Genomic DNA, 25263 nt, shown 5'->3' with positions numbered 1-25263 from the left:
AACCACCAGGCAGGTTGCTTTCTTTGTCAAAACTGCAAGACGAAGGAAGGACTCTAGTCTGTCCTTGCAAGGGAAAGTCCCGGTAGCCATGTCCCGAGCTTTCTTGGTCAATGCATTTGAAAGTGAAATAGATACAATTTAATATGTTAATGATAAAGGATATTTCTAATTTTATTATAAGTTAATATTAGGAAAATATTTCAGCAAATTTTTTTACATTTATTATGTTAATTTTTTTATTAAACATAATAAAAAAATTTTTCAATTACATATAGTCATGTATCTAATTTTTTTATGAGTTTATTAAATAATAATATTTTAAAAATAGGCCAGCGTCTCTGTGGTACACTAGCATGATAGTCGTCTATTGGTGGCCTTTATCAGAGTTCAATCCCGCCTGCCTTGCCTACTTTGAAAAAAATATTTTTAAAAACAGGACAAATAATTGACATAATAAATATAATTAAAAAACTTGGTTTCGATACTGTCCTTAATATAAAAAAATCATTTTTTTGAGTTAATACAAACTTTGATATTTTAAGTTTGTTCTTATTTAGTTTTGGTTTCTTGAATTTTTTTTATTTAAAACATTAGTTCTTATAATCTAATAAATACTTGTACTATTTTACTTCTTGAAAGACCAAAATTTATAATTTAAAATTTGAAGAACTAAAATTAAAATAAAATAAATTTAAGGAACCAAGATTATATTAATCTTAATCATTCTCCCTATTTTACATTCTCTTTCAAAATTATGTATAAATGTATAAATATTTTTTTATAAATTTTAATTAAATTATATTATTTTACTTATGATTAAATTGAATCTGACTAAACAAGTGCTGTGAGATTTTTTTAAATATAAGGTTGTGAGTTTAAATCTCTCTAAGACGCAATAAATGCGAGAAAAAAAATCAGTCATCTAACTCTAATTACTTTACTCAACCACTGTCTTAACCGGTTCAGTGACTCGCTAGAATCTTCTAAAAGTTGCAAGAGTCGGTTAAAATCCCTTCCCACCTCTCCCTCTTCGTTCCCGCTCGGTAAGTCTTCAGCGATTCTGACGGTAACGTTCTGGTGACTTTTTGGATTTCCATTTCTCCACTCCGTATTTTTATTTATATACGCCCATTTTGTGCTTATCAGTGAAAGGAAGCTGTTGGGTTAGCAAGAAACAGTGGGTAAACAAAGAAGTGTGAAGTGAAGGTACGCTTTCGGCAATCATTTTCTTTAATCTGTGTGGTTTTTGAAACCAATTCGATTTGATGAAGGCAAATCAGTCTTGGTTTGTCTGGCAGAAAAAGAGAAAGAAGATAGTTTGGGTATTTAAGGTTTTAGACCCAGCTATAGCTGGTCTAATCTCACTTCTAATTTTTTCTTCAGCGTTTTATGATGTTTTTGAACTCTGTGTTCTAAACCGCCTTTTAAATGGTTGGTTTTCCCTCCCATTTTCTCCCGTTTAAACACGTTTCACTTGACTTCTAGCAATCTTTCCTTTCAAATCCATGGGCCTGTTTGGTTGGCGAGAAAGAGTAGGCAAACATGGGAATATTGTGTTGAAGCAACTGAATATTGAACTACTTAATCTGTTATAATTTTTTCTGCCGCTATTTTAGGAAATGGAGCTTCAAGACTCACTGACCACGAACAAGCTCTTAAATGTTCTATCTCATCTTCCAGCGAAGACTTTGCTTGGTTTCAAGTGTGTTTCTAAGGAATACTGTCAATCTATTTCTACTGATCGCCTGTTCATTAAAGCTCAGATAGAGAAGACGGAGTTGGCCCTATCAGGTTTCATTTTTCAGGAGAAGATGTGGACTGATGAAGATCTGAAAGGCCAAAGTTATATAAACATTCACATTTTCGATCATCGTCATGATAATCACAACAGAAGACCAAAATCTGTAGTTCACCGCAATGTCTTTAGTTTCCTTCCTGAAGATGTTGTTGTGTTGTCTTCATGCAACGGTCTTATATGTTGTCGTAGTTGTGGCTTCATGACTTGTCCTACGAAAACAACTTTTTACATTTGCAACCCAACGAACAAACAATGGATTCCTCTGGATTGTCCTGATTTTGACAGGTTTGGAAGTTTTGCGTTGGCTTTTGACCCTTACAAAGACCACGTAGACATCTCTACAAATTCAAATTGGTAAGAGTCAAGCAAGATGCAGTTGAGAGTGATGAAGATGAGATACAGTTCCATACATACTTTGAAATATATTCGTCAGAAACAAAATCATGGAAAAGATCAAAAGCAAACTGCCTTTATAATCACGAGGTAACGGGAGAATGTCCCAGGAATTTACATTGAGGGTGTCTTATATTGGCAGGCTGATATTGGTGACTTCCTTACTTTTGATGATGTTCTCACTTTCGATGTTGATAAGGAGTCCTCTTTAGTAATTTCACCACCAACTTCATTCCCAGAATTCAAAGTCACATGTATTGGAGAATGGAAGGGGATTCTTCACTATGTCATGATAACAAAACAAGGTCTTCATGTGTGGTTTCTTGAAGACTATGATGAAGCTAAATGGGGACAGAAGGCTTGGAAGTCCTTGGAAGAGGTTGGGTGTGGAAATTCCGAGTTTAGTGACAATTTGAAGAAACTCGTTTTGCAAGGTGTAAGCTGGTGGATAGGGCTTTTATGCTTCAAAGATGGGGTGCTAATGATAATGCTGCAAGATGAAGTCTACTTTTACTACATTGAAAAAAACATTGTGTTGAAAGCTTGCAGTCATGTAGATGTGAGTTCTAAGCAGTTGCCTTGTTTAGTGTTTCCTTATTCCATGAGTTTGGTGTCTTTAAAATAATCGTGGGTGGTTTTCTTCCTTTCTCTTTTGCTAAGTGGTGTAGCAAATATAGAGTTATATAACATGTTAGAGTTCTAAGGGTATGAAAAGTGTCTCCCTTCACCTATAGTTTTGGCCTATTATAGACTATTATGGACTATTTTGGTTGATGAAACGCCTCTCAATATTTGTCATGATTATACAGAAGTGAAACAATAGCGTTTATAATATTTTCATTTTGTGATATTAGTATTGAAAAAGTGATTCATAGACGAAAATGTGACTGCATCTATTTTTAACTTTCAATCTTTATGTGAGTAGCTAATTAAAATGGTAAAAGGAGAATGTCGGTGGGATTAACTTGCATTAAAAGGAAAAAAAAAATGCTGAGGTTGAGGATGTGAGGGAAAATATCTCACGTTATATAAAATGTAGTTATTGATAATAAATAAATAAATATGAAAATGACACATGGATTCAATCTTTGGAAGCCATTAAATAACTTAATTTAGTTAATTTATTTCACTAAAGTAAGACTAAAATAAAAAATATGAAGAAAAGTTTATTAATAAAAAATATTTAGGTCAAGGTTTTATATTTTATTATAGCTTATTTTTTATGTATATTTATAATTAAATAATAATATTTTAAAAATAGAACACATGATTATTTATGATTGAAAATTTTAATATATATAAACATAAAAAATTTATGTAAGTATTGTTTTATATATATAAACATAAAAAAAATTGATGTAAGTATTGTTTTATAGTACCACGTTAGCATTCCTTCCTTTTTATTAATTCAAACTCATGATGAGAGCAAATTTATTTATTTTCTTAAATAATAATAAATAAAAAATAGCTATTAACATATAAATGTGAGCATATGAATTATATAAAAAATATTTAGTGAGGCTTATCTTAAATTTTTGTGTTTGGTATTGTGTGTTGTTTTACTCAATAAATAAAATTTTAACTAAACTAATGTAAGAATAATTTATTGATCAAAATGTAGTTTTGGTTGAGGATCAACGGATTATTATGTGATCTATGGTTTTTTTTTTTTTTTTTTTTGGGAACAGAAAGATTTAATCAATTTTTTGGATTTAATTGGAAATTTTTTAAATTATTTAATCTAATATGTACTAAAATTAATGTGAAATTGATATTTATGTACTAATTAAATTTAAATTTCCTATTTAAAATTTTTTATTTATAATTAATTTTTCTAAAAATATGATTTTCAATTATCACTTTTTATCTCTATATTTTCTCCTTTTATTTTAGTACTATTTTAGCATTGCAATGATGATATGATCAAATAGCACATTTCAAGAGTTGAGGTGAAACAAAGCTAACAAGGTTTAGGAATTTTTTCTTGGTATCAGTGAAACATGTTAGAAGTAAGTTATAAATAGAAGAAATTTACATTAGATATGTCTGATATTGGCAGGTTAATATTGGTGACATTCTCACTTTGATGATATCCTTATTTTGAATGTTGAGAACGAGTTTTTTTACTGATCTCATCACTAATTTCATCATCAGTTGTCAAAGTCACATCTAGTAAAAAATAGAAGAAATTTTTTATTATATCATAAAATAAATCAGGGTCTTTATGTAGGGCGTCTTAAATGATTTTAAAGAAGTTAAATAAGAGCAAACAGTTCAAAAATCTTTGGAGGAGATTGGGTGTGAAAATTCCAAGTTCAATAATAATTTAAAAATACTCATCTTGTGAGGTGTAAACGTTGGTGGGTAAGGATTTTAAGCTTCAAGGATGAGGTGTTATTTTGATGATGCATCACTCTCACAGCATTAAGAAAAAAATTGCAGTTGAAACTTGCAATTATGAAGACATGAGTTCCAAATAGTAACCTAAATTAGAAGAATCAAAATATTAATATCCCAACTATATTATTGACTAGTTCTTGAACAAAATATGATATATTGTTATGGTATCAGAGCCTTCTCGGCCACATGCTGTTAGAGATGTAATTATTTGATCATCTTAGTGATATCGAGCAACGTCTTGGCCATATCATGATTGTCATTAGACGTTTACTATTATACAAAATATAATGGATATCAATAGCTTAAGATTTCCAATTTCATAAATTAAGCTTGCCTCGACGATCTTGTGAGTTATGATCAAGATTGCTGGTAATAATTGCACCAATATTCTTCTACCACTCTATATTGATAATATCATGTTTCTCAATTTCGCGCATCACATTAATATACTTTCAATAAAGACAATCAGATTGAGTTTTCTCTTAGTGGTACAACAGGATGATTCGGGAGGAATAATCTTGTGAAATGAAATCTCGGTAATCAAAAGAAAGACCAAGTAAAAATATGTTTTGTGTATGTGTGAGATTAACCTACATTAGGGGGAAAAAAAAGCCAATACTATTAAGGTCAAGTGTTTAAAGAAAAAATATCTCATGTTATATAAAACTTAATTGTAGACATAAAATAAACAAATAAATAAATATGAAAATGACAAGTGAATTTAATATTTAAGAGAAACCCCCTAAAAGTAACAACTTACTTAACTAATTTATTTCAAGTTAAATATGAGATAAAATTGTTGTGTATCTGTATAATAAGATGGTATAATACATCGGGAAAAAAAAGTTGCTACGGCATTCTTTCTTTTTCTTAATTCAAATTGACAATGACTGCAAATTTATTTATTTTTTCAAATAATAATGAATAAAAAATATTATCATATAAATTCAAGCAAATTTATTTATTTTTTCAAATAATAATAAATAAAACAATATCATCATATAAATTCAAAATTATATAAAAATATCCAATAAGGTATATCTTAAATTGATAGGGAGAAAAAGCTTGAATGAAATTAATTAATAAGAAATTCAAAATTCAATTAATAATCATTCTTACAAAATTTTCTGTTGGTCTTAAACAAAATTGTGTGTTTAGTATTGATTTGTTTTAATCATTTTAATTTTAACTAGTTCCAACAAGGATCTAGGAAATAATTTCCTCCCACAGCCCTCAACAATACAAGTTCAAGGATTTTCACAAAACGCGCAGCAGAAAGAGGAGGACAAGTTCGAGCCGTTATTTCATTTTGTGATACAAAGGCAAGCATCAAGCTTAAAAGGTTAAATAAGAGGGTAGCAAAAATCACACAACACAGGAAGGACAAAACCGTGTTCCCTTCGTGCGCCTTCTTAACAAGGCCATCAGCACACTTCAACGTGATCCGTGGAAGAATGCCTCGGTAGAGTAGACCATATTTCAATTTGATGACCTATTTGAAGTAGCCCAAAGTAATTTACTTGGTGTAGTGGTTTCAGCTGGGTGTGCCGACAGTGTAGAGACTGAACTTGAGCTTCTTTTTCATGGGCAATCTTCTTTTCTATGTCCATATTGCCAAGAAACAGAACATATGAGCCCTGAGCCTTCGTACTCCACGTTGAAAAGATCTGACACACGAGTAACTCAAGGCACAAACTACTTTTGCAAGTCAATTTCGATGCAAATACGTCCAAACCTCCTCGTTCAACCTTGGTTATGCTATCCTCCATATTAGCTATGGTGTCCATATCTACTTTAATGGTAGTGCCCATCATATTTCCAAGTCTCCAGATGATCCTCTTCGTGTAGCAGTGAAGGGGTATGTATGGTATTCGCACCCAAGTGGCAATCCTACAATAAGGATGATGAAAAGGATCAAAAGAAGGGGATCATCGCTTCGCAAGAACGCTATGCTCAGAAACTACCCAAAGGCCTTCAAATAAAACACGTTTATACTTGCTTCCCCAGTTCTCATCATCACTGAACTCGACGTCACTTAAATTGCTCTTTTAGCTTATGTAGGTGCAATTTCATGGTTTACATTGAACTCCTCAGGGGGAACAAGTGGGTGTATGTCCATAAGCTTGAATTCTATTTGCTTCATGTAAGAGTTCCAACCATTATTTCAAACTAAACAAGTCAACATCAGCCAATTTCAAACCCAATTCTATGCTTTCTCACGCGACCCTCTCAAGTTCTCACTTCTCAGCTCCCAATTTCGTTGTCATTATTCATTTTTCATTCTTTCTTGCTAACCAAACAACAGACCCTTGCTAATTTGCAAAGGAGGAAAAGGAAAGCGATTATTTCTCTCATATGAAAGAAAAACTCTGCCTATATGAGGTTTAAACAAATGAAGGAGGAAATGAAAGAAATAGTTCACCGTTGAGCCACATTTGTACAATGTTCCTGTACTTTTTACTCTCCCTTGCGATTTCAAACAGCCCTTGTATATTTGAAAACCATGCAAACTCCGAGGAATGATTACATGAACTCATACGAAAAGCATTTGAAGGGAAGACAAAGAAATGGAAAAGCAAAATCATGGAAGCCGGATTAAAATGCTGTCTAGAAAACAGAGGTCGTCCAGAAACACTGACAGACACACAAGTTTGGAATACAATACGAAAATACATTAGCACAAATTAGAAAGTAAATTGTGAAATGCGAGAATTCCCTCTTCTTAAGAAAAGTTCTTCCTTCCCTCGATTCTTACAGAAAACACTCGAAAGAGTACCTAAACTGGGCACATGATAGACAGTTTGGGACAGCTGAGTTAAGTTTTAAGAGTTGAGTAAAGAAAAATGCAGTGCTGAGTTAAGTTTGATCGCTCATTTACGGCATAATCCAGAAGAAAGTGGAGTCAACTTAGGCATAGTAACTTATTTCAATCAAAAACTAATAAGTGCGTGATTGATTCAAAGCAAATTGAAATCAGACAACACAACAAAAAAAAGCTAATGCAAACATCCAAAATGGAAAAAAGAAATGCTGCTTCTTGTTCAAAAGACTTCAATTTTCCTTCTACTTTGGACCATCCTTCCCAAAATGTTATAACGATAGATTAAATCAAACATAGGAGACAGTGAAGACTCAGGTCTAAAACTATCATAACAATAAGAATATCGAAAACTAGATCGTTTGTTCATCAGGTGATTGTTGACGGCTCGAAGCACATGGCATGAAATCTGCCCTATCCTAATCAAATAGATAACCAGAAAACAGAATCAAAAGATTCCAATTTTCAACCCTCACAGTTTAAAGCAAAAACTTCATTTGGCAGAGGTTTCCTGAGGCGTTTTGGCCACAATAGAGAGGGCGTGCAATCCAGATTGAAGCTCATCCGCGAGCAAGTCGTAGACCATACGGTGCCGTTTCACGAGACTCTGGCCGTCGAATTTGGGGGAGACGATCTTCAGGTTGAAATGGGTCTCCTGCCCGGAGGTTCCTTTCATGGCAGCATGACCCGCATGCTGGTACGACACGTCTTCTACCTCCAAAACTGTGGCTTCCAGTGCTGACTGTAACTTCGTCTTTATCCTATTGGCCCTTGATAGCATCATGTTTGCTCCTCTAGAAGCCATCGCCCTTATGGAGACGTCGGAAGCAGAAGAGAGTTAAAAGATCAAGAGGTATTCCGTACAAATTTTTCAAGATAGAAGCGGAAAATCGAACGGAGATTGGAGAATCAGGGTTTGAGGGAGGGCGATTCGGATTTGTGAAAATTAAGCGAAAATCGAACGGTTTGGACGTTCGGGAATGAAAGCTAGGAAAGGGGAATTTGGAAAAGAATTTCATCATTGGAAGATTAAAAAGGAAGATGCGGTGAGCGTGGATCGAACACGCGACCTTCAGATCTTCAGTCTGACGCTCTCCCAACTGAGCTATCCCCGCGAGTTGACGTGGCGCCATCTAATTGATTACTAATTAATAAAACAAATAGTTAATTTTAGGCCCAATTATCTATTTTTTAATTTAAATGTGTAGAAAATGTTGGAACATTCTATTTCTCTTTGAAAAATTAAAATTGCATTTAGTTTTATCTTTTGTAATACTTTCATACTCCACGAACTGATTTTTAATAAATATTTCTGTCTTTAATTTTAATTGTTCGTGTTCCAATTTTTTTTTTTTAAAAATATGTTTCAATTTAAAACTGTAGGCTATCTCTCCTCTGTTGATGACCTTGCTTATTAACACTCAAGATTTACTTTATCTTAAACCCAAGTCAGAACACTAAGAGAAATCTTAACGTGCAATTAATGGCCCTTCGTCAAGTATTGTCTTACGTCTTAACACCCTGTGTATCTCCTGATTCTGTATACAGCATTAGGCTAATTAAGCATACTCATATTAAGGCACTGCATAACCGAAATATCAGGAAAAGCATGACAGGTTTTTATTACAAAGAAATTATTTATCATCAACTTTTTCCCCCCACAATCTCATCAGCACCTAAACAGTAACTGAAGATAAAGTTTTGGGGTTAAAATAATTTATTGTTTTTAATATAGATTTAATCATTAAACTTTTAATCAGAGATCCAATCATTATTTTCAATAGTTTAATAAAATAATAAATTTAATTTAAAATCTTAACCTTTTTTTGGCCGAAATTTATGAAAATAGCTAAGCGTTTGGATATCTAAGTATTTCGAAAAGACAAAAGTATGATCAAAGCACCTTAACTCATTAATGATTGACATTTAAAATCCCAAAACGAAGATGATTAGCAACAATAATAAATCTAGATGAATAAATAAAACAATCTAATCAAGACATCTTAAATTCTTAACTACTACTCTGTTTCTTATTATAAGATCCTTTTAACTAAATTACATAGTTTAAGAAAGCAGTTAAAATTAGTTAAAATTAATTAATATGTAGCAAATGTAATTTTTTTTGTCAAATATACCCCTATATATAAATGGGTAAATATAAAAAAGTAATAATGAGATAAATTAAAAAAGAAAATATATTAAGTGCATTAAACTAAAAATAAAATAGATAATAATACATTAAATATTCAGAGAAATTTAAAAGAGATATTATAAAAAGAGAGAAAGTGCTATCAACACAGACAACACACACATAATCATAAAATGGAAAAGAAAAAAAAGAATTAAAATTCTGACTTTTTTTTTTGGCTCACACCATTTTGCTGCAGGCCACTCATGCACCGGACGTCGATTCAGATTCTACAGTCCACGTTTATATTCCGTACTCCCATCCCACTAACGCCCTGCCATTCGAATTGCGGTGCCAGTGTTGTGGCGAGCCGAAGTTAACAAACTAACGACGCATTTTGGATTTCTCGTTCTCTGCTTTGAACGCTCTTCGGATGAGCTGCGCTTTAATTATTCATTGTTGAGTTCATGGTGTTTATATGCAAAAATGAGTGTGGTTGGTTAGCAGGAAAAAAGTGAGTAAAAGGGAATTAATGCAAGTGAAGTTGTGCTTTGTGGCGTTTTCTTCTTTTGATTTTTATACTTCTGATCGGAATCTCAGGAAGGTAAGGTAGTCGAGATTTAGCTCGAGAGGAAGATAGAGAAGAGGAAGAAGACAGTGTAGGAACTCAAGGATGGAACAACAGCAAAAACAGCAGGTTCAATGTCTTTCTCTAAGCTTTTTACCTTTTTCATCAATATTTCTGATTAGCACGAGCTTTAAATGGTGACCCCTGGTTTCTGGACATCTTCTTCATATTTCTCTGCGCTTTGGTTTTCCAACTTCGGGCGAGCTTTTGATGACCCCTGCTTTCCGAAATCTTTCATATCGCTCTGTGCTTTTGGTTTCCGTTTCTTCGCCTGCTCTTCAAATTTTTTTGCGTGAGCTCTTGCGATTCCTCCTTTAAGTTCTGATGTTCTTCAGATCGATGAGGTCCTGTCCGGTTTATGTGAAGAATTACTGGTATTAGAGCAGCTAAGTAGTGAGCTATTTCTTTTATTTCCTTTCTCATTTGGCCGACGCGGAAGGTTATAAGAGAAAGAGGATTGCTTGCCTTTTTCTAATTTACTAAATCTCAAGTCGATATCTGTTTGGTTTGCTAGAAAGAGTGAAAAAAGAATCATCGTAGCGAAACTGGGAGCTGAGAGCTCGAGAGGGTCGGGTGTGAAAGCATAAGGGTAATGTCTCATTATTTTGATTCTTTGTTTCCATGCATAGGGTCTGTAAAATGGAGGAATTGGGTAGTTATGAAGCTGTGTTTTTGGGTTTGTGTGATCTTCGATTAGCTGTTCTTAAGACTATTGAAAAGAAAAACTAAATAGAAGTAAAATCAAAAGTGAATAACATAGGTAAGAACAAAGCAGTAGTTTTGCCTGGAGAGGTAAATTCTCTTCAACTGGTTGAAATAATGACTAGAAGTTCTGCTTATTGAGGATTGTGGAACGAAAATATTTCGTAGATACTTGTTGGAATTAGGAAATGTTTGCTCAAGTTGGAAATTCATCTGCAACACCTGTATTAGACAGGAAAAAACTGTTTCCGGAAATTGAATTTAAGCAAATTTATTGATGCAACTCAGTGGTGAAATAAAGTTGCAATTCTTTCAAAAACTAGCACCGACTTGATTCGGCACATAGTCTAAAACGGATTTGAATTGAGCCTGCTTCAATTTTCTTTGGTGTTGTAGGATATGAAGAATTTTCATGGGTCGTTGGACATTGACAGCCTCTTTAATGTTCTATCTCGTGTTCCAGTGAAGATCTTGCTTGGTTTTAGGTGTGTTTCTGAGGAATGGTACAACATTATCTCTAACAATCGTTCCTTCATCAAAGTTCATCTGGAAGAGACAGAGCCAACATTGTCAGGCTTCATTTTTCAAGAAAAGTTCAGGTGCAGCAACGAAGACATAAAAACTATCAGTTATATGAACATTACCTCCCTTGATCGACATCATAATGAGCAGAGCACAAGGTCAAAATCCATAATTCACCACAAAATGTTCAGTTTCCTCCCTGAAGATGTTGTTGTCTTGTCTTCATGCAATGGTCTACTTTGCTGTCGCAGTTGCTGTTTCTTATCTTCTTCTACGAAGACAACTCTTTATGTTTGCAACCCCACAAACAAAGAATGGATTACCTTGGATTGTCCTGACTATAACAAACATGAAAGCATAGTGTTGACTTTTGACCCATACAAAGACCCCATAGACGTCTCCACCAACTTCCACGTGGTAAGGGTGAAGCAGTTTGAGATTGAGACCGAGAATGAGGATGAAGAAGATGAGGACAAGGTTGAATTATCGCAATACTTCACATTTGAATTATACTCATCAACAACAAAGTTATGGAAGAAATCAAATGAGATATGCCATTACGACCACGGTTCAATCAAGAAGCAAGGAATTTACATTGGGAATGTCTTGTATTGGCTCACTGATGCAGATCATATCCTCACTTTTAATCTTGACAAGGAATTATCTTTGGTAATTTCAACACCAATCCCATCAGGAGAGTTCAAGGCCATACCTGAAGCTTGTATTGGAGAGTGGAAAGGGATCCTTTGCTATGTCATGATAACAGAGAATGGTCTTCACGTGTGGTATCTTGAAGATTACTATGAGGCTAAATGGGAACTCAAGTTTTGGAAATCATTGGAAGATATTGAAAGGGAAAATCCCAAGTTCTTCTGCAATTTGAAGAACCATGTTTTGCGAAGAGCAGGTTTGCACCAAAATCCATGGATGGATCCTTTAAGCTTCAAAGACGGGGTATTGTTGATGAAGGTGTTTGTTCATGTCTACTTTTATGACATTGAGAAGAATTTGATGGCAGAAGCTTGCAAATTTCAAGACCTGAGCACTAATTCCTTACCTTGTCCCATTGTGCTCCCCTATTCCATGAGTTTGGTGCCTTTATAAACTAATCAAGGAAATGTTTCTCTTCACTCTTTCAACTTTCGTTGTCGTTCCTTAATCTAAAATTCTAGCAAGCAATGATATTATTGTGTGGTTACAATACTAGAAATTAGTTTGTCCTTGTTAGCAAAGGACTTCGAATGGGATCTTACCCAAGGGATCGGTATGGTAGCGAATTTACTATTGCAACACATCAAAATAGTTATAATTATTTCATTTATATTTTCTTAACATACAAAATATTTACTTATAGTTTTATTCGTTATTTTTTCAATATTCTTTTTTTAAAAAGTTTTTCACACAAACATTCATATTAAAATACTACCTCCGATTATTAATATTAGTAGTTTGCAGTATAATTAGATCTTATATTAATAATTAGAGGTAATAGTTGGTTAGTATATGTTAAAAACTAACTATTTTAAAATATATTACTTTGATCAGTTGCAATCAATTCAATAACAACTAGGTCATGGTTTGATAATTAAATGTTGTCGATGAATATGAGTAATACTTTAACCGGTTCAATCGTTTGTGATTTTTTGCTATGTCAACTTTTTTTCTTTTTTACCTTGTGTACTATGTCAAAATTTGAACTCATTGAGTACAATGATTTTGAACATAAGAAATCTTATAAGAAATTTTCATGGTCCGAAATATAACTCATCTTGCGAAAAGCCAATAGCTTTAGTATCTTATTTTTCATAAATGTCCTTATTAATTGTATTATAAAGAGACTATGTTAAACAAATTAAAAGAGAGACTATGAAAAAAAAAACATTAAAAGTAATTAAGATATACTAGTACATTGATTTTCATTGGAGTAATCTTGAAAAGTTGTAATAATTTTTTATCATTTTAACCATAAAAACTACTTTTAACTACGTTTACTAGTATTGTGAAATAGTTTGAAGTGTCTTGTAATAAAAATACCAGAGCAATATATCTTGTCTTTGCTAAAAAAGAAAACACACACACAGATATATAAATATATATATATATATATTTTTCCTATGCATTTCATCTGTCATGTACCTTGATATATTCCTAATCATTAATTATGTCTTCAAAAGGTCATTCAAAAAAAAAATGTCTTCAAAAGGCTTGAATTGGCTCACGCCTCTTCTGTGCTGTGCTGTTCCGCTTGCGGTTATGTTTTCACGTCTACCATTCTGAACGTAGCACCGTGGCCAACCAAATCAGGTAATAAACTAACAATGCATTTTGGATTGGATTCCCTGTTCTTTATTTTTCTTTCACCCTGTGAAATGTGAATGTTCATGAGCTGCATGGGTGATTTTTTATGGTGTTAGTTCCCTTGCATGTTATTGTGGAACCCCTAAACCCTCAAACCCGGGTAGCCTAGCATCATTTTTGAAAGTGATAGTGGTAATCATTACAAAAAACTTTGTAATTCCATTTGAGGTGATGACATGATCTTCTATATTTTCCCTTCAAGTTTTTATTTTAGCATAAAACATGTTTATCGCCTTCCTCTTTACATTTTAAATTTGATTTATGATTATGATCCTTCTTCGTTTTACATTGGCCAATTATAATGTGTATCCTTTTCCACATTCTTAGTAATCTTCTTACCATAGAGTTGAAGACTCCCACTTATATCTATGATCTGGGCGGTAGCATTTATTTTATTTAAAACCACCACTTGCAGCTTTAGTACGTAGTGTAAAATGAATTTGAACTAAATCCTCTACTATTTTTTCTGCTATTTTAGGAAATGGAGAAGCTTAATGGCTTTCTGGACAGGAAGAACCTTTTAAACATTCTATCACGTATTTCGACAAGGACCTTGCTTGGCTTTAAGTGTGTTGCTAAGAAATGGCCCAGCTTTATCTCCTACGATCGTTCCTTCATAAAAGCTCTGTTGGAGAAGACAGAGCCAACCCTGTCAGGCTTCATTTTTCAACAGTCCTTCATATGGATCACCGAAAACGTCAGAAGCGTCCATTATATAAACATCCCTCTTCTTGATCACAACAATGATGATCCCAACACACGATCAAAATCCGTAGTTCATAGTGACATGTTCAATTTCCTTCCTGAAGATGTTATAGTGCTGTCTTCATGCAATGGTCTGATCTGTTGTCTGAACTACAGTAAGATGTCTTCTTCTTCAACAAAAACAACTCTTTATATCTGCAACCCCACAAACAAACAACGGATTTCTTTGGATTGTCCTGATTATGACAAAACTGACAGCATAGTGTTGTCTTTTGACCCATACAAACGCCCCATGGATGTATCTACCAAGTTCAACTTGGTAAAAGTCAGCAGCTTCAGATTGAGGATGATTGGGAAGGAAATGAAGAAGAACCATTACACTACTTTACATTGAAATATACTCATCAGAAACTAAATCATGGAAAAAATCAAATGAGATTTGTCGCTGTGATGACAGTTTAATCCAAGGAACTTACAATGGGGGTATCATATACTGGTTAACTGATTCTGATCAACTTCTTACTTTGGATCTTGAGAATGAGCTATCTTTGTTGATTTCAACGCCAATTCCAGCCCCGAAATTGAGAGTTACACCCGCAGCTTGTATTGGAGAATGGAAGGGAGTGCTTCACTATGTGATGATAACCGAGCAAGGTATTCATGTGTGGCATCTTAAAGATGACCATGAGACTAAATGGGAATCAAAGTTCTGGAAATCATTGGAAGAGATCGAAGGGGAGAATTCTAAGTTCTTCTGCAATTTGAGGCATTCGGTTTTGCAAAGAGCAGGTATACTTCAAAGGCCATGGATGGATCCTTTAAGTTTCAAGGATGGGGTTTTATTGATGAAGGTGGGTGATAATATTTACTTTTATAACATTGAGAAGAACATCGTGGTTGAATCCTGCAATCTTCGTGACCTGACTAAGTCCTTACCTTGTCCAAGGCCTAGTGTGTTTCCTTATTCCATGAGTTTAGTACCTTTAGAATAATCATAGGAGTGGTCCTTTTTAACTCTCTCTATTATATTTCACGAAATCAGATGGAACAAACATGTCAAATATGTTCACAATGGTGTAACAGTTATCTGTTAGTAACTGACACTTGAACATCTAAATTCTTGAACTAGGTTTTTCTTGGGTGTGTGGGGGCCGTAGGGCCTTGTTTTTCTATGGTAAACTATTTTGTTTGGGCAGGCCTCAAAGAAGATTGCATATTTGGTGGGGTCAAATGGGAGTGGGAATATGAAAACTTTTGTTAGAATCCATTTTTGTCAATGTTGCATTTTACACAATGCTTCTTCCCTCCTATTTCTTACATCATGGTTATTGGCACCAGCATCTGAACCCTAAACATAATAATCGTCTAATCATTACTGTCTTACCTTGGATACCGACTTTGATAATCCTCTTGCTTTGCCTTTTATGAGCAACCTATGCTTTCTGAATATGTTACTAGATTAAAATGGTTTTTTCAATGTTATGTAAATATATTTCTTGCACAGATTGATAATCATAAATTCTTATACTTTCACTGATAATATTTTTTCTTCCCATATATTTTGAGCTGTTATATTTTTTGAATTATCTTTTTTATGATACTGCTATGTGGATAGTGTTTTCTGTCATATCCTTATTCAATATTACATGAACACTGAGCATATAGGGAATTATGCTCTTATGGATATTTTAATTGTAAAAATTTTGATATTGATATATTTAAGAAATTGCTTTATTTTCACCTTAAAATAAATTTATTTCTAAATTTTGGAGAGAAAGACAAAAATATTTGTAGCGGCTAATTTGAATACTTCGGAATATTTTTTAAATAATACTACTTCTGATCTTAGTTATAAGATCTCGTTTGATTAAAAAATTTCATAATATATGAAATTTTTAATCAAATACATAAAAATTGTGAAAATAAAAAAATTAGTTGACGACCCAGATTAAAGCTGTTGCCGTGTGGGGCCTACCCTGGATGAACACTTCATGTTGCAAATACCTTGCTTGAAAATACGTCTTTTATCTATGATATTTTTCTTAAGGGTAACGTTAGGACAAATAAATATCCTCTCAAGTCTTTTTAATAATAATAATAATAATAATAATAATAATAATAATAATAATAATAATAATTCCGGTCCAAAAAAAATAACAATAGTAGCAGTAGTTACGGGTATTTCCCTCTGCAAGTTGCAAAGTATCATTCGCCGATGACTTGAAGCGCGAACTTGTCCCACATCGGAGCTGTCATAGAATCGTAATATGCTAGAAGGTTCTGGATCCAAATAATTTCATCTCATGAAAAATCATATTTATTTTAAGGAAAATCACTTCCAGGCCCACACAACAATAACAAAAGGGATCTTAACTTAATATTATGATGTTTTTTAAATTCTTCCTATTATTTGTACATATTAAGTATAAATAATTAAAGACAAAAACCTAGTCCAAAATTTAATATTATCTCCGGTCCTAATTATAAGATTTTGTTTATAATCTACAAATTGGATCTTATAATTAAGACCAGAATTAGTATATCAAATATAAAGAAGCGAACTTTTTTCTTAACTTAATATTCTTAATCTCCATGTATGAAACAATAATGACTAACTAACTTTGATTAAAAGTTGTTCATTGATTTGCAAAAATTAAGTTGAATTTTTAAGATGGACAGATTACAAAATTACAGAGTTGAAGAGCAGAGACAAATCCCAAGATATTTATTAAAAGCAGAGTAACTAATCTGCATTTGTCCCTAATAATCAGCCCAGTGTCAAATAATAAATAGGAGTTAATATTTCTAGATGGATATGTGACTTTTGCAGAGGCTAGAGTCAACTACAATTATTTATGGTTCATGTGGATTGATAATGATTGATGGGAGAGTTCAAAATATTAACCAAGAAAAAAAAGTAAGTAAAAAATTGAAAAAAAAAATATTTGAGTAGTTTTTTAGAATACTTCTTTGATCTTATTTATATGGTGGAGAAAGAAAATATTTTTAGTCCTATTTATAAGGATATTAAGAGAAATTTTTTATATGGATGTACAACTTTACCTTTCATTTATTATTATGTTGACTTTGTTTATATAAGGTATAATATATATTAAATAGGGATAAAGTTAAAAATTTATTAGATTTTAAATGAGAGTTAGTGAAATTTAAAATTTTTTTAATCTATATAAAACATGTTGAAAATGACTTATAAATAGAATTAGAAGAATATTAATTACTGTATTAGGACACCAAATTTTCAAAAAAAGAATCAAGATTTTGGTTGAAAATTGAAATCGACATTTTTTTTTAGTTGACAACACAGATCCATGCCCACCAGCCATCAATCCATCATCACCACTAACTGGCATCTTTGTAGTAGGGGTGTTCAAGAAGGATCCGTCCCGATCGGCCCGTTCCGATCCTGGTCTTATTGGGACGGGATGGGACATGGGACGGGGTCGTCCCGTCCCGGTCCCGTCTCGATCCTTTTTTTTTATAATTTTTTTATCCCATTTATATAATATTATTTTTTTCATATTTTTTTAAGATTTGAGACTATTGTATGGAACTATGGATATATTTATTTAGAGTTTTTATATTTGTTAATGATTTGAGATTATTGATGATTAGAATTTTTAGTAAGTTTTTATTGTGTTAAAAGCTTTTATTTAGAGTTTTTAATGATTATTATATGTAATATTTTGAGTTTTTGTTTAAGAGTGTCCAAACAAATAAAAAAGAAAATAAAAAGATGTTTTTATAAGGTTTAAGCTCAAAAAAACAAAATTAAAAAAATCAGATTTTATTTAAAAAATTTTTAAAAAAAAAAATTAAAAAAAAAAGAGGTTCGGGACGTCCCGGTCCCGTCCCGTCCCGACCGGGATCGGGACAACCCCGAGACGGGTCGGGACACGGGACAGAAAATCTGTCCCGTTACTGTTCATCGGGACGGAACCGGGACGAGCCTGTCCCGATCCCGATCCGTCCCATGAACAGCCCTACTTTGTAGTATTCATTTTTCATTTCTTCATATTCATTTTCTTATATTTTTACTTTACTTTAATCATTTTATCTCTAAACTTTAATTTTTCTGTACTTATTTTTTAAAATTTTTTTAGTATTCACATTTAATTTTTTCTTGTTAAAAAGGTGTTACCGGAAAAATATGCATTTGAAACAGAATACTTCAGCATGAAGTGTATATAATTAAATGTTGCAAATATAACAGAAAAGTACCCATTAAATTTTAAAATGACCATCGGTGATTTTATCATGTCAAGAGCTTTGCAAGAATAACCAATACATTTGCACCAAATCACCAATACCAAACTTTACTTATTTGTTATTTTGAAATTTAACATGTATTTTATGGTTATTTTCCTAAAAGTTTTTTTGGCCAAATTAAATTCGTAGAATAAGCCAAATATGGATTTCATGTAGTGCAGAATAAAAAAGGATTTTACGTCCAGATAATGGCTTGATTTTATTTTGATTGAGGTTTTTTTTTTTGTCTTATAATTTTTGCTAAATTTCGCTCACCGCAATTTTATGGCTCCGAATGAAAGATCTTTTTTCCCCCATTTGTGGAAGATATGATCCCAAATGCGTAATATATTCCCTGTTCTAGATAATTAAGTTATGAAAAAAAAATAACGTAGTTAAATTAATTGTTTAAAAAATGTGTGCTTTTTTACCAAAAATACCTTTTTAATAATTTGTATTGAAAATTACTTCATTAATAAACATTTCTTTTTAATATATCCAACAATAAGAATAGCTTAAAAAATTATAAATTTAAAAGAGAGTAGATAACATTTAGAATCACGCATGACAAATATAGAGTGGGAGATAATATATTGATCTAATTTATAAAGAGTTAAGTAAAATCCTATCAAAACACGAGCTCTCCACATTAATAAGGATGAAGATTCAAATCTTGTTAACAGAATTTTATTATTCGATAATTTTATTGTTTACTTTAATTAATTATACACACATATAGATTTAGTCTTATCATTATCGTCATCATTAATTTTATAATTTAAAAATAAACTCAATGGATAATCGATAATAATATTATTCATATCATCAATAAAGAAAAACAGATAGATATAATTTTAATTTTAAAAAATATATAAATAATTATCCAAATTTTCATTTTTTTTGCTGTATTTACCTCTTCTCCCAAATTTTAGTTAATGACATAAAAAATTAATTTCGAAAAATAAAATAAAATAGAAAAATCTCACTGCACACATTGACAATCGAACACTTATTTAAGTTAATAAATTTTAAACAGAATTTATAAAAATTAAATAAGAGCACAAACATTTAAATGTAAAGATAAAATACAATACATTGATTTTCTTTGATTCTGCTTACCGTACAGAGTCCAGACTTGTGACGGAAAAAGTGTAATTGTCAAATAAATGAGTCACCGCCCAGTCGCACACCTACCAATAGCGGCGCGTGAAAATCGGCGCGTGGGATCAGTTAACCATCTCTGTACCATCCCCCGTCTGTTTTTATTTTCACATTTTACGGCTAAGCTATCCTCTCACGCAGTTGCGCTACGGTCTTCCTCTCTCTCCCCTTCCTTTCTCTTGACACGGGTAATATGTCGTCCGCCGGCGGCGACGGTGGAGGGAGCGGCGGCGGGATTGCTTTCAGCGGTTCTTCTCAACTCTATTTTTGCCATGAGTGCAACGCCACCGTATCCATTAGGACTTCATCTTCCTCTGATCTCGCTTGTCCCAATTGCAACGGCGGCTTCATTGAGGAAGTCGATAATCCCGCCCCTAATTTTTCTAATCCCTTCTTTTCGTTTACTTCTGAGTTTGGCGGCGGCGGTGCCGGCTTTCCTCTAGTATTTTCCACCACTTCCACCGGCGGCGGTAGTGGTGCTGGTGCACCGATAATCGACGATCTCTCTACTCTCTTTGGTGGTGGACCTAATCGATCGTCTCCGTTCGGGGAAACTGATGCGTTCAACCCTTTTGTTTTTCTTCAGAACTATCTTCAAACCCTGAGAGCCGGCGGTGCTAATGTTCAATTTGTGATAGAGAACTCTGGAGACCCCGGTGGAACCTTCCGTCTGCCCGCGAATCTCAATTTTGGTGATTATTTTTTTGGACCTGGCCTCGAGCAATTGATTCAACAGCTTGCGGAGAACGATCCTAACCGACACGGGACGCCTCCAGCTTCGAAATCTGCCATTGAGGGCCTTCCTACGATTAAGATTTCAGAAGAGTTGCTGGCTTCGGAATCATCGCAGTGTGCCGTTTGTAAAGATACATTTGAGCTCGAGGAAGAGGCGAAGCAGATGCCATGTAAACATATATATCATTCAGATTGCATTTTGCCTTGGTTGGAATTGCATAATTCTTGCCCTGTTTGCCGTTACGAGTTACCAACGGATGATCCTGACTACGAACAACGAGCTGGTGGGACATCTACACAGGAGAATCGAAATCAATCTGCAGGGGAAGGTGAGTCCGCTGGTTCTTCTGAAGGAGGTAATGGGGGCAGCGGTGACGGTGGTAGTGCAACATCTGGAGAAGACACACCGAGAGAACGCAGGTTTAGGGTTTCTTTGCCTTGGCCTTTTAGGCAACTAGCTTCCATAGCCGAGACTAGCAGTACTGGGAATGCCAACGTCAGCGGAAATAATAGCGGGGAATCAAATTCCGGAAGAAGTGGAAACCAGAATTTTGAGTCGGAGACCAGACAAGAAGATCTCGATTAAGACCTGCGAGTAATTTTTCTGTAAGTTTGAAACCTTCTGTTGTTCTTTGGTTTTGAATTCCTTTTCTTTTGTTAGATTGGTTGAAACTTATGCTTGTGTGTATTTCCATGTACAACGATCTTTGTTTTGCCGTCACAACTCACAAGTAATATGATCGAGAAGTACTGAGGTGCAGCTTAATTTTGGAATCTTCTTGTTATTACCCTTGCTTTCCATTTTTTTACTTACTGTTTGATTGTTCTTTAGCCACTGAAACCTCCCACTGAAACTTCCTGAGCAAATTAACTAGCTGACTAACTGTGTTTGATTAGAAACTTATTGGCTGTCATTGTTTACTTAGCTAGAGGTTATGGGCATTAGAGGAGCTCACTTTTAAGAAATAATTGATCTTTTTGGTTGGAGGCATCTTATTGTCTTTTTTATGCTTTACTGGCGGTGAATTGGCAGTAGCGGGTTGATCATGGTGAATCTTTTGGGTGGGGGTACACATTGATCCAAGCCGGAGGAAAATATTTTGGCACGTGTGGTCAGATGTTTGCATGGATGGTGGTTTTCATCCAATTTTAAAGGAAAAATACCAGCTCAACAAGAGCAGCTGTTTGTCTGGTCATTTTTTGGCTTATCTTGCATCTGACTTATCAAAGGATGTGAGTTTGGTTGGTTTTATTCAACATGCATAGCCCACAAGAAGATGAAGATGAATGTAAAAGGAGTTTATATCGTGTCATTAACTCTGAGTTTGATGAACAGCAATATTGTCAGTGGCATATAACGGGAAGCCCCGAAACTGCCACCCCATTTTGCTGGTGACTGTTGATGAATATTAGTTAACTGCAATTGCAGCAAACTTTATTTTTTATTTATTTTCTTTGAACCTTGTTCAGAACTTTTGTAAAGTTGGGTTGCTAACTTGCACATCTGACTGCAACTTTGATGTGTCCTAACTAATGGCCCGTGAGTTTTGAGATGTTAGAGTGAGAGGAAGTGGTTGCATACATTGGTTTTTTTTATTTTTTGGGTGTGTGTTTTTTTTTTTGGGGGGGGGGGGTGGGGTTGTTGGAGGCCAGAAGGAAGAGAAGCAAGCAGCCAGTGGGAGAATGCGTTGGGATGCCCTACCATCTCAAATGGTGGAACATTGTGTTCCTTGTGGGTTTTCTTGCATTTTTATTGCTGTTTGTGCCTTAATCCGTTAGACTTAACTCTGGCTGGATTGTTCTCTTTTGAATAATGCATTTCTGGAGCTGATCCCATCATTATGCATCATAGCGGTACAATTCGAGAGAGGGGGAAAACAAAATGGGGATTCAGCTGGAAGAAACACATAAGAAGATTTGCAATGTGGAGAATGGAGAGGAAGCTGGAAAGCTGTTCAACACATGCAGACAATATAATAGAAAAGATGAAGCATATGGAAGGATCGATCAAGGAAATACAAGAACAAATCAGAGATATAAAGGAAGAGTTGAGGATAGAGAAAGCAGAACAGTCGAAACAGAGGAAGAAAAAGAAAAAGAGCATGATCAAGAATAAGTTGAATTAAAAATCTTGGGGGAGCAATTACCTCAAGTGATTTGAGTGAAAGAAAAAGAGGCAAGAGAGACTTGCAAGAAACCTACTGGATCGAAGGTTTGAGAGTAATCCTGAAGAGAATTGCTAGGAGCATGTGTGTTTTGTTCTGTTCTTATTTTCCAGATACCTGTAGCTGATCCAGCTTAGACTTACATTCTGTCTGGATTTTACTCCTGTGACTAATACATTTCTGGAGCTGATCCCATCAAACTTAAATTGGGGAATCATACAGAGTTCTACAGTAAGCTTTAACAGCTCTCTTTTTTATCAACTCGTGCTTTGTGAAATAAGGTGCATGGCATGACGTGTATGACTTGGTACAAATTCTGAATCAATCAGGCATCATTCAATTTTGTTGACTTTTCATAGCAAATTGGCCGTTTCTGATATTTGAAGTTGATAAAATGTCAATATTATAGGCCCAGCTAAGATTCTTCAAGAGGTTTTTAATCTTGCCCGATTGCTTATTTTCACTTCAGCTCAAAGATCTGCAGACTTAGTTGTAGATGCTACTATATTTTCCTCTTTGCATTTTGCCTTTTAGCTTTCATAGAAGTATTTTCACCCAACTGCTATGAATCTCAACTAAGAAGAGAATTTGATGAGTTGGAAGGAACATTAGATTTGGGATTTTTTGTTTGGAAACCTCAAAATTTATCCAAAATTTTTATTTAGCGCGCACAAACACACACTTATCGTGGATGGTGGTTTTGATTGACACACAAGCTGAGCGCGTAGCCTAACCTACTTCATTGTACTTGGATGAGTTCCTTCGCATCTATAATAGTTATTATGAACTATTTTTGCATTTGTATTGATTTGTATGATGGTAAGTTTTATAGATATGTTGGCTTCCATGAAGGACAGTTTTATAAATTAGAGTGGGCCCTTGCAATTATATGGAGCAAATTCACGGCTTATGAACAGTGTGGTTTTTATAACTTATAGATATGTCGTTGTCAGCCTTTTTTTTTACCTATATATTTGATTTCATTATAGAAGCCATCTTGGTAGTTTATGTGTCTAACTGGGATGTATGTTGCCAAATTATATTTCGAGCATCTTATTGGTAAATGTGTTGGAAATTGGAATTTATGGTAGCAGGACTTAGGTGTTGAAGAAGAATGCTCTCCAGCCCTTTCTACCTTCCTTTTATTTGTGAGCTTCTGGAGATAAAGTTGCATAAGAACATGAAAAACTCACCTATTGTCTGGATAAAACTAGAAGATAGTCCTTAAAGTTTACTTGGATTGCTTCTAGAATAAATCTAGGGGGGTTACTGTGGTTCTTTGGGTTATTATGTTTTGTCTCAGACTAATGAGCTTGCTAATTGATGCTTAAGAAAGAGATTTTTGTATATTGAGCACCGGATTACAAGATGATTGTATCGATAATAAGCTGCACTATGGCATATAATTTGAAGTTTTTTCCCCCCCTGTTGGACCAACTTGAAAGTTATTCATGCTCGAAAAGGGAATTTGCTAACCCAGATTGCTATTTTCTTTTTATTCATGGTTGGTAGATTGCTGCCCCAACTTCCCTTGTATCAATTATTTCATTAACAATGATACCTATATTTCTCAGTTTTTCCGTATTATTAGCCCGTTCTAGTTTTATAATCATTAGGACTCTCATTTTCAACACTGATTACTGAAACGATATGCCCGATATTCTCAAACCGTTTTCCTCCCTTTTTCTGGACCTTTTGATGTATACCAGCTATACGGTGAATATATGTTTTATGATATACTCCTTTGGTCCTATTTATAAGGTAGAGAAGGTTTTTTTTTTTTTTCTTTTTCTATGTGTATAAGTCACTTCATTAAATTTTCAGTATGAATGTATTATTTTGTCTTTCATTTATTATGGTGTAGGTAGTTATCTCTTTTGAGATGTGTATATATTAAATATGGGTAAAGTTGAAAAATTGTTATATTTTAATGGAGAGTTAATGTATTTTAAGGTTTTTTTTTTTTTTGTCTGTGTGAAATATGTTAGAAGTATCTTATAAATAGGACCAGAGGATTAATTGCTTAAGGGAAGGCTATGATCTCGAGATGATTTTCACTTGGTTCTTCTCTTTTGGCAGGTTTACAGTGTTTCAAATCTGCATCATTGTTCAATAGGAAGGATGTGAAATGTCCATTGCTAGTGGTTAGTGAGAGTTGCGAACATCATATTTCATCTTGAGAAACATAGGTAACTTGCTATCATCATCTTGACAGGTAGAATTATTTATAAATTCATCTTCTTATTGGATTATGATGAAACTTCTTATTTTCTGGGATTTCTATCGTTTGCTTCATTCGAACTCCTATTGTCTTTCGTCTGCCTTCTCTCATGCTATATTGCTCGTAGTGGGGGACTGGGTTATATACTCGTATTCCAACACAACAAAGAGTCTATATATAAATGTTGTCCCTTTGCAATTTCTTATGCATGTCCATTTATGTTTAATGACGTTGATAATATGAAAAAGTCTGCCAGTATTATT

The 25263-nt window shown here is 33.8% G+C and overlaps 2 protein-coding genes, 1 long non-coding RNA gene and 1 other non-coding gene across 6 annotated transcripts; 1 reads left to right on the top strand and 3 right to left on the bottom strand.

Annotated features, from left to right (window-relative positions):
- Window positions 1–388: 388 nt before the first annotated feature.
- LOC114715852 (uncharacterized) lies at window positions 389–20089 on the bottom strand. Its single transcript, XR_003737573.1, has 3 exons — window positions 20017–20089; window positions 1021–1028; window positions 389–401 (listed from the first exon to the last, which is right to left on the bottom strand). It is a non-coding gene; the product is annotated as an uncharacterized LOC114715852 (long non-coding RNA).
- Window positions 7524–8399, bottom strand: LOC114715851 (protein BOLA1, chloroplastic-like). Its single transcript, XM_028900759.1, has one exon. It carries the CDS (start codon window positions 8212–8214, stop codon window positions 7903–7905), a length of 312 nt encoding a protein of 103 aa, XP_028756592.1. The 5' UTR covers window positions 8215–8399; the 3' UTR covers window positions 7524–7902.
- Window positions 8452–8524, bottom strand: TRNAF-GAA (transfer RNA phenylalanine (anticodon GAA)). Its single transcript has one exon. It is a non-coding gene; the product is annotated as a tRNA-Phe (tRNA).
- LOC114715850 (E3 ubiquitin-protein ligase RING1-like) lies at window positions 20015–25263 on the top strand. Of its 3 annotated transcripts, XR_003737572.1 has the most exons (3): window positions 20015–21220; window positions 22467–23010; window positions 24859–25013. XR_003737572.1 is itself a non-coding variant. In XM_028900758.1 (2 exons), exon 1 carries the CDS (start codon window positions 20073–20075, stop codon window positions 21198–21200), a length of 1128 nt encoding a protein of 375 aa, XP_028756591.1. In that variant the 5' UTR covers window positions 20015–20072; the 3' UTR covers window positions 21201–21220; window positions 24083–24525. The 3 variants fall into 3 exon arrangements, 2 of the variants coding, with proteins under 2 accessions (XP_028756591.1, XP_028756590.1); XM_028900758.1 differs by lacking the exons at window positions 22467–23010; window positions 24859–25013 and adding an exon at window positions 24083–24525; XM_028900757.1 differs by lacking the exon at window positions 22467–23010 and having other exon boundaries at window positions 20017–21220; window positions 24859–25263.

This window comes from Neltuma alba, unplaced genomic scaffold (genome assembly GCF_004799145.2).
Source record: "Neltuma alba isolate B1F8T4 unplaced genomic scaffold, ASM479914v2 tig00011615_pilon, whole genome shotgun sequence".
Lineage (NCBI taxonomy): Eukaryota > Viridiplantae > Streptophyta > Magnoliopsida > Fabales > Fabaceae > Neltuma > Neltuma alba.
This window is presented reverse-complemented; position numbering and strand designations above follow the sequence as displayed.

Coding starts and splice junctions, on each gene's coding strand:
- LOC114715851 (XM_028900759.1), bottom strand. CDS start 8,214: ATGGCTTCTAGAGGAGCAAACATGATGCTATCAAGGGCCAATAGGATA.
- LOC114715850 (XM_028900757.1), top strand. CDS start 20,073: ATGTCGTCCGCCGGCGGCGACGGTGGAGGGAGCGGCGGCGGGATTGCT.